The sequence below is a fragment of the Gekko japonicus genome, unplaced genomic scaffold (genome assembly GCF_001447785.1).
Source record: "Gekko japonicus isolate JY-2015 unplaced genomic scaffold, Gekko_japonicus_V1.1 scaffold2857, whole genome shotgun sequence".
Classification (NCBI taxonomy): domain Eukaryota; kingdom Metazoa; phylum Chordata; class Lepidosauria; order Squamata; family Gekkonidae; genus Gekko; species Gekko japonicus.
In genome coordinates, this window is record NW_015163692.1 from 167,314 (window position 1) to 177,335 (window position 10,022).

General features: G+C 50.3%; 1 protein-coding gene across 1 annotated transcript in view; it reads right to left on the reverse strand.

Moving 5' to 3' along the window:
* Positions 1–270: 270 nt before the first annotated feature.
* LOC107107487 (HLA class II histocompatibility antigen, DP beta 1 chain-like) overlaps positions 271–10,022 on the reverse strand; it is a 10,575-nt gene continuing 823 nt past the window's right edge. The window contains exons 2-5 of the mRNA XM_015407793.1: positions 4,753–5,034; positions 4,223–4,336; positions 1,726–1,749; positions 271–740 (exon numbers count right to left, since the gene is read on the reverse strand). Coding sequence (XP_015263279.1) covers positions 727–740; positions 1,726–1,749; positions 4,223–4,336; positions 4,753–5,034 — 434 coding nt within the window. The 3' untranslated portion in view covers positions 271–726. The remainder of the gene's footprint in view (positions 741–1,725; positions 1,750–4,222; positions 4,337–4,752; positions 5,035–10,022) is intronic.

Genomic DNA, 10,022 nt, shown 5'->3' on the forward strand with positions numbered 1-10,022 from the left:
TCCTGAGATCTGACAAGATCAGGAGGGCCTGGACCATTCAGGTCAGGTCAGCCCTACTGTATGCAATGTTCCCTCTAAGCTGTGGAGTCTCGTGAGCAATTATTCTGCTTTATGAGCTACAGGCATTAAAGCTGTAAGCAAACAATTTGGCTACTGCATAAATTAGTTGGCTCTGGAGCCATCCTCCCTGAGCTAAGACAAAAATGTGTGAGCCGGAGGCTAAAAAACTGTGAGCTGGCTCACGTTAACTCAGCTTAGAGGGAACACTGACTGTATGGGGTTGTTTGTGGGAGGGGGGAATAGGGTGAGAGGAGGAATGATAATCTTCTCAGAGCTCCTCAGAGGAAAGGGTGCGATAAAATCTCAACTAAGAGGCTTCCACAGACCTTGGCTTGAAGGGCTCAGCCGAAACTCACATAGACAACTCTCTACAAAGGTTTTTTTTTTAATGAGACAAAATGCAAAGTGGGAACAGTCCCTCCAGTTAAAGGCATCGATGAAAATTAACCAATGCCAATTTTTGTAGCCAGTTTGCTGCAGCAGCTGTTAGCGGGGGATCGTGCCCAATCGTCAACTTCCCGGCAATAATCCCAGCAGTACTCAGAGCAGTTTTAAGCAACAGTCGGTCAAAATGCTGCCTGAACACAGATTATTCAGAATCAGTAGACGTACACGAAATCTCATTTGCTAATGGTTTCCCAGAGGTGAGCTCTGGAGCCGTTGGGACTAACCGATGAGCCCTGCAAGAAAAGAGGGAGAAAGACTGTTAGAGGCTGTAGAAGATAAAATAAATAGGACTCAAAGCAAAAAGCACTGTTGGGCAGGATTCCCACTCACCCCCTACCAGAGCGGAAATGTTATGGGCCTCCTCCATTGGGGCAAAGTATTTTCTTAGTGTTTCAGTTAAAGCACCATCTGGTGGCACAGAAAAGAAGAAACCCCAAGGTGACAAAGGTGTCTGACCAAGGAAACTCTGACTCTCAAAAGCTTAGACCGTGAAAATCTTCTTACTCTCTCAGGTATTCCTGGACTTGAATCGAACTGGCCCAGTGAAAGCCAATCCACACTGAATGATATTAAATCAATTTCAGCCGTCTTTGAATGAAGCCAGAATTTCAACATCTCCTGTTCACTGGTGATGAAGGGGACTTAACAGAGTGCAGAGGGAATGTTATAACAAGTCCCCCTCTACTCGGCTGGGGAAAGGCCCCATTACACCCTGGGAGAGAATTTGTTTATTTTATTGATATTTATCCAACTTATACTCCAGGTGTCTCCCCATAGGAGACTTAAAGCGGCTCACTACATTCTTCGTTTCATCCTCATAGGTTAGGCTCAGAGTGTGTGACTGGCCCGAGGTCACCCAGCGAGATTCCATGGTGGAGCGGGGATTTGAACCGGGGTCTTTTACGCCCTAGTCTGACACTCTGACCACTACACCACACTCGCTCTCACCCTGGGTGAAATTCCCCCCACCCCCAAAAAATCTGGTCAGGGATCAGCATTGTCTGTTTTGGGGGAGGGCACTGGGGGGGGAAGGCCTCAAGGTTCCCCTCCCCCACTCCTCGTGTCTATTTTGGGAAAGGCAAGGAAGTGGGGGGAGGTGTGTGAGTGACACACAGGCTTGTGCTGAGGGGGAGGGAAGATGTGCGTCCCCCGGCCCTTCATGCCAGGCAGGATTAAAAACAAATAACATTATTGGAGGAGATGTACAGAGAGCCTTACCTACAGCAGGTGCCGTGGGGACAGCTATGGAGAAAGAGAGAGAGACGCAGTGTCAAAGCCCTTAGAGGGGTGTGGATCTCTGCGGGGTCCCTGCACTATGAACTACCCCACCCAATAATCACATCAGAAGGGTCCATCTAGCCCAGCATCTTGTCTCACAAAGCGGCTAAGCAGTTATTCTTAATGGCCAACAACAGGGCAAAGAGGCTGAGGCCTTCCCCTGATGTGGCCTTCTGGCTCTGGGATGAGGAGGAGGAGGAGATTGGATTTATACCCCGCCCTTCACTACCCAAAGGTGTCTCAGAGCGGCTTACAAACTCCTTGACAGAAACTGCTCTTTTTTCAAGGACAGCTCTTATCAGAGCTACGGCTTGCCCAAGGTCATCCAGCAGCTGCGAGCGGAGGAGTGGGGAATCAAACCCGGTTCTCCCAGATTAGAGTCCGCACACTTTAACCACGACACCAAAACTGGCTCTGAAGGTGGAGGTTCCCTTTAGATGCCCACGAGTTCTAGTATTTCTGGAGAGGGGGAGAAATTTCTCTTTTTTCAGCTCTCTCCACCACCCCATGCAAAATTGTATAAACCTCTCTCGTGTGTCCCGTCCCCCTTAATCATCTCTTTTCTGAACGGAGAGGTCCCAGAGGCACTTCAGCCTTTCCTCACAGGGGAGGGGCTCCAACCCCCTCCTCATCTTGGTCGCCCTCCTCTGGACTTTTCCCAGCTCTGCAATGTCCTCTTTGAGATACAGTGACCAGACCTGCACACAGTATTTCCATAGAAGGCCACACCATTGATCCATGCAGGGGCATTATAATATCGGCTGTTTTATGTTCAGTCCCTTTCCTAATCCCTAACACATTGTCTATTTCACCATTGCAGAACGCTGGGTCAACACTTTCATTGAGCCATCCACTATGACTCCAAGGTCCTAAAAGTATGATAGTAAAGGTTTCCCTTGCTCGAAAGCCAGTCGAATCTGACTCTAGGGGGCAGTGCTCATCTCCGTTTCCAAGCCGATGAGTCAGTGCTGTCCAAAGACTTTTTCCGTGGTCATGTGGCCAGCATGACTAGATGCTGAGGGGCATGGAACGCTGCTACCTTCCCACCAAAGCAATACCTATTTATCTACTTGCAATTCCTTTCTTTCAAACAGGCAGGGTTGCAGGAGCTGGAGCCAGAGATGGGAGCTCACTCCATCACGTGGCACCGGGGTCTCAAACTGCCGAACTACCAGCCTTCCAGTCTGCAGTTCAGTGTCTTAACCTCTGAGCCACTGCAGCATGATAATCTCTCTTAAAGCACTTCAGGACTGGAAGATGCCACAAGGCCAGCCTGGCTGGCAAAGGCTCCTAGTTCTCCTGGGCCCTTTCATGCCCTCCTCTGCCTAGAACATAGGGTCTGCTCTTGACCAGGAGATTCCAGATCTTTCTGAGACCTCAGCCCACCCCATGCCCAGCCCTGGCTCTTCTTTCCCCCCAGGAGAGATATGCAAGAAGAGCCTCTCCCCAACGTCCACTTTGAGTGTTAAAGCAGACCAAGCCTCTGGTCCTCCAGATGGCCCCTGGAGACTTGCAAAAGGAACCCCCGGAGAGTCTAAAAAAGCGCCCCGGGGGGGGGGGGGGAGAGACTGAGACTCTTTGGGTCCTCTATGACAATTGTTTTTAAAGATGACAGAGCTCTATAAGATATTCCATTTCTGTTCATCATGTGCACTTTTTGTTTTTATCGGGTTTGGGGGAGGGGCCTTGACTTAATAGCAGGGGACCAGCTTGGTCTGCAGAACCCAAAACAGAACTGCCCAGGGAAGGAAGAGAACACGGACCACTACCACCAATCTACCTACTAACCAGGGCCAACCCTGCTTCGCTTCCAAAGCAGTGGTGGCACAGGGGATTTATCCTCTGGTTAATACATCTGAGCTGAACAGAGCTGCTGTCAGTTCTAGCCCCGTGCTGGTGTGAGCTACCAGCCTTGTCCCCAGCTTGCCGTCCACCCAGCGGTTTGAAAGCTTCGGCGAGTAGATAAAATGGGTACCATTCCTTAGAGAGGGTGGGCACACTAACCCCCCTCCCCCAGTGGGGGAGGTGTTAGCCAACGAATGGAATGTCCAGCACGTAAGACCAAAAAGCCTAGAAAGAACTCTTCAGCATGAAGGAAGCCTGTAATTGGCCATCTGGCCAGGCGGTGGCAGTGCTGCGCTGCAACGTGAAGCAGTCCGGAGAAAGCTGAAGACATCAAGCCACGCCGAGGGAAAAATGCTGTTGGAACACGTCTGACTTTACAGCTGAACAAAACTCCCCGTCGGCTGCGAACGTGTGTGATTTAAAGATTATATGTTGTTCTCCCTTGCCCCTTGAATCATTGTTAGTCCCGTGTGTAATGGAGTAACTATAAATCGCTCAGAGCCAGCAAGCTCTGTAGGATTGAGCGATTAATAAATTGAAAGATTTATTTATTTATTTAACGCTGAGCCCCCCAGGTCAGAGCCCCCCTTACCTTTCTTATTCTTCAGGTAGAGGGAGATGGCCACGGCCCCAAAGACCACCCCCAGCAAGGCCCCCATGCCTCCTGTCCACATCTTGCTCTTGGCAGAGTCCGACATCTCCGGCACTGTGGGGTGGGGGGGGGAAGAAGAAGTCTCACGTGAGAAGAGGGATCGGTGCCTGGTTTGACCTCCCACCCGCTGGATTTCACAAGGGGGATTCGGTTCATGAGCTGTACAGATGGAACTCCAACAACTGACAATTAATTTAAGAGAAATGGCCAGAGTCGAAGGACACGAGGCTTCCTGTTGAAAACGGAGACAAACCCATACTCTGCAGAGAGTTTGGAGGTTCTTGAACCAGCTCCACACTGCCTGAGAGGGTCTGATATCACACCATTCAGGCAGAATCCTCCCTCGTAAGCATCTACTGGGCCAACTCAAAACTCTGAGATTATCAGGGTAGACCAAGGACTCCCACCCACTGTGCAGGATTATGTGACCATGGGAAAGGGAAGAACAAGAGAGCCCTCCGGTCTCTCACCCCACTGGATGGTGATGGGCTCCTTCAGGCTGCTGTGCTCCACCTGGCAGGCGTAGAGGTCTCCCCACTGGGGCACCATCTCCAGCATCACCTGGTTCTGGAAGGTCCAGTCTCCGTTCCGGAGCTCATCTGCGTATCCCAGACCTTCCGTCTGCTCCTGCCCGTTCTTCAGCCACTTGACATTAATCTCCGAGGGGTAATATCCTGCCGCGGTGCAGATCAGGAGGCTGTGGTGGGCCCGGGGCCCTGCCTTGGTGTGGGAGATCTTCACTGAGGGCTGAGCTGGAGGGGAGGGGGGAGAGAAGGGGGGAAACTTCAGAGATGCAGGACAGAACCAGAAAATCACTGACAGATGGAAAAGACAAAGATGTTGGTGTACAGTAGAACAGTGGATTCTCTTGAAAGCTTATACCGAAAACCATGTTGGTCTCTAAGGTGCTCAAATCAAGCTGTTATCAGGTCTGCAGCAGATATATTTTTAATGAAACCCTTTCTGGTCCCTGGAGAGCCTTGTACAGACACTCAAACACATCTCTCTTAGAACTTAAAAGAAGCCATGTTGGATCAGGCCAATGGACCCTCCAGTCCAACACTCTGTGTCACACAGTGGCCAAAACCCAGGTGTCCTCAGGAGGTCCACCAGTGGGGCCAGAACTCCAGAAGCCCCCCCCCCACTGTTGCCCCCCAAGCACCAAGATGACAGAGAATCCCTGCCCAAGACATAAGAACATAAGTGAAGCCAATGTTGGATCAGGCCAGTGGCCCATCCCGTCCAGCACTCTGTGTCACACAGTGGCCAAAACCCAGGTGTCCTCAGGAGGTCCACCAGTGGGGCCAGAACTCCAGAAGCCCCCCCCCCACTGTTGCCCCCCAAGCACCAAGATGACAGAGAATCCCTGCCCAAGACATAAGAACATAAGTGAAGCCAATGTTGGATCAGGCCAGTGGCCAAAAATACCAGGTGCCATCAGGAGGTCCACCAGTGGTGCGATATCTCCAGAAGCCCTCCCACAAGAATCAGTATTGAGGCCGGTACTATTTAAGTTATTTATAAATGATCTGGAACTAGGGGTGAGTAGTGTAGTGGCCAAGTTTGCAGATGATACAAAATTATTCAGGATGGTGAAAAGCAAGGCTGACTGTGAAGAGCTCCAAGAGGACCTCCACAAATTGGATTAATGGGCTACAAGGTGGCAAATGAAGTTCACTGTTGGTAAGTATAAGGTGATATATAGTGGGACAAAAAATCCCTACTTCAAGTCAAGGCTAATGAGCTCTGAACTTGCTGAGACTGAGAGAGAAAAAGATCTTGGGGTTGTAGCATCAACCCAGTGTGCTGCAGCAGTAAAAAAGCCAAACTCTATATTAGGGATTATCAGGAAAGGGACTGAAAATAAAGCAGCCAATAGTATAGTGCCCCTGTATAGATCTATGCTGTGGCCTCATTTGGAATACTGTGTGCAGTTCTAGTCACCGTATCTCAAAATGGACAATAAAATGATAACATAAAAAAGACTCTGAAGTATCACTAACAAGATATTCCCTATGAAGAAATGTTAAAGCGCTTGGGACTCTTTAGCTTGGAGAAACGAGGGCTGAGGGGTGACATGATCGAGGTTTATAAGACTATGCATGGGATAGAGCAGGTAGAGAAAGAAGTACTTTGCTCTCTTTCTCACAATACAAGAACTCGTGGGCTCTCCATGAAATTGCTGAGCGGTCGGGTTAGAACGGATAAAAGGAAGTACTTCACCCAAAGAGTGATTCACACATGGGATTCACTGCCACAGGAGGTGGCGGCGGCTACAAGCATGGACGGCTTCAAAAGGGAATTAGATAAGCATATGGAGCAGAGGTCCATCAGTGGCTATTAGCCACAAGGTATAGAGAGGGACTCCGGGGCAAGTAATGCTCTGTTTTCTTGGTGCTTGGGGGGGGGTCAACAGTGGGAGGGCTTCTAATGTCCTGGCCCCACTGCTGGACCTCCCGATGGCACCTGGTATTTCTGGCCACTGTGTGACACAGAGTGTTGGACTGGATGGGCCTTTGGCCTGATCCAACATTGGCTTCTCTTATGTTCTTATATATAGGCTAGATTCAGGTGGGGTAGCCGTGTTGGTCTGAAGCAGTGGAACAAAATTTGAGTCCAGAGACACCTTTAAGACCAACAAAGTTTAGTTCTGGGGTATAAACTTTAGTGTGCAGGTACACTTCTTCAGACACACAGAAACCAAGGCCACCAACCATTACATATGGGGGGGGGGGTTGTTGCCAGGAATCGCTAATTAGAGCAAAGATGCATAACTGAGTAGCAAATATATCTAAGATTGGATGCAGGCACGCAGGACCACACCCAGGCTCTTGGCGGACTGCACCGGTGCCAATGGCGCCCTGTCAAGAGCTGGTAGACCGAACCTGCATCCTGAAGCCCCTCTCCCCGGGGCACAGCACCTCCGTCTTTGTCGGATTCAGTTTCGACCCGCTCTTTTTTAACCATCCCACAATGGCCTCCAGACCCAAGGCCAGATTTTCTGGGGCAGCGTCGGGGTGGGTGTCCAATAGCGGATACAGCTGGGCATCATCAGCATATTGGTAACACCCAAGCCTGAAACTCTGTGCCAGCTGGGCAAGGGGGCGCATATATTTATTTATTTGATGGATTGATATACTGCCCCCCCCCGTAAATGGGCAGTTTACATCAATTAGTATAATACAATTAAAACAATGTTAAAATGACAGTTTGCACAAGATGAAATCATAGAATACCATGTAGAAAAAGAAAAATCAGATGTCAAATCAGATTGGTTAAAATTCAACGTCCATTCAGATCCAGGCCACTGGTGGGAGATTGGAAGGAGGGACGTCTGCCGCCTCAACCAAAAGCCTGGTGGAAGAGCTCCGTCTTGCAGGCCCTGTGGAACTGCAATAAGTCCTGCAGGGCCTTGATCTCATATGAGATGTTAAACAACATCGGAGGGGGAAAGTGTCCCCTGAGGGACCCCACACCCCAAGGGGTATCTAGAGGACCCATCCTCTCCCAGCGCCACCCTCTGTCCCTGACCATGGAGGAACGAGGTAAACCACTGTGAACTCCTACGTCAGCGAGGCAGTGGGTCGGAAGATCATAACCGACCGTGTCGAACGCTGCCGTCAGATCTAATAGCAACAGCAGCGCTGACCCACCTCGATCCAGCTGCCTATGGAGATCGTCTGCCAAGGTGACCAACATGGTTTCCGTCCTGTGGCCAGGGCTGAAGACAGACTGGATCCAGAGCCAATATCTCACCCAGGAAAACCTAAAGCTGTCCAGCCACTGCTTTCTCAATTACCTTACACAGGAACGACAAATTTGAAACTGGGCGGTGATTGGAAGGATTGGAAGGATCCAAAGCTGATTTTTTTTTTTCAAAAGCACTCTGGGTAGGTCCCTGCTTCTAGGGACCAGTTGACAAGTTCCCTCAGTGGGCCCTATGTCCCCTCACCGCCAGCTTTCACTAGCCATGAGGGGCACTGGTCAAGGATGCATGTGGTTGGTCTGGCAGCACCCAGGTCTGGGGCAGTGAAGCTCTGACTTCTTGGTGCTTGGGGGGGCACAGTGGGAGGACCTCCTGATGGCCCCTGGGTTTCAGACACTGTGTGACACAGAGTGTTGGACCGGATGGGCCATTGGCCTGATCCAACATCGATCCACTCATGTTCTTAAAAGCCAGGCGGGCCCAGCTTCGGGGTGCTACTGGACAAAGCAGTGGCTGTGGAAAGAATTTCATCCCCTCCCCCAGCTGGAGGGGGTGGCGGGCAGTGTTCCCTCTAAGCTGAGTTAGTGTGAGCTAGCTCACAGTTTTTTAGCCTCTGGCTCACACGTTTTTGTCTCAGCTCAGGAAGGATGGCTCCAGAGCAAACTGATTTATGCGGCAGCCAAATCTCTCTCACACACAACTCCCCCCCCTTTTTTTAATTAAGAAAAACAGTTTACATCAACAATACAAACCAAAATACAGAATACATAAAACCAACTTGGGGAATATTTAGCAATCATAACCTTAATAAAACGAACTAAAACCATTTGTACTACTACATTCTAAACTTTGCTATAATTGCGTAATGTCTAAAGAGTGAAAATCACATATAAATTAGGCTTAAAAGAATGATGATTGATCTAAAAAAAAAGGTAAATTGAACTCTGCCAATATAAATGAGAGGGCCTATGAATGTTGACGATAGCCCATACTAGTAAAGGATCCAGGGGAGATATGAAGACTTTGAAGGAAGAAGGTCCTTCTCAGACATAAATTGGAGAACTCTTAACCATGTAGCAACAGGGCTAAATTAAAATGGATTTAGGACTTGATTAGGACCAGTGTTCCCTCTAAGCTGAGGTAGTGTGAGATAGCTCACAGTTTTTTAGCCTCCGGCTCACACATTTTTCTCTCAGCTCAGGGAGGATGTGGCTCCAGAGGAAACTGATTTCTGCAGCAGCCAAATCACTGGCTCACAACTTTCATGCCAGTGGCTCACAAGGTGGAATTTTTGCTCACAGGACTCCACAGCTTAGAGCAGTGGTTCTCAACCTTCCCAATGCGGCGACCCTTTAATACAGTTCCTCATGTTGTGGTGACCCCCCAACCATAAAATTATTTTTGTTGCTATCATAAGACCAATGAAAATTTGTGTTTTCCGATGGTCTTGGGCGACCCCTGTGACAGGGTCCTTCGACCCCCACAGGGGTCACGACCCACAGGTTGAGAACTGCTGGCTTAGAGGGAGCATTGGTGGCAGGTGGGGTCTTATGCCTGGCAGGGGGGGGGGGAGTTCTCCGGGCAGCCAGACTCCTCCTGGGGCTGGGGGTTGCCAGATAAGTCCTCCATCCCTCCCTCTATTGTGTAGTGGGTGGCCACATGAACGAACGACATACGACCATGTAGTGCATAGCACGCTTTATTGAGTACACAACAAAAGGGAGGGGGAAATGGCCGGCCGGCCAACTATATACAATACCAGGGGACCACCCCTGGGTCCCATTTGCGGGTTATACTATCCCGCCTTGGTCCCATTGGTTTCCCCCCAGTGGCGAGACTAGTAACCTAGTCCCATTGTTGTCCTGGCCTGAGCTCAGGCGTGTGCGCTGACCTCCGGTGGTGGTCAGTGGACACAACACCCTCCCTCCCCGGCCTGCCGTCCTCCCGAACCTCCCTCTCCGCCGACCCCCAAGGCTCCCGCCGGCTGAGAGCCCCTGGGGGGGGGGCGGGAGGAGGAACTTCCCCCACCTGCCC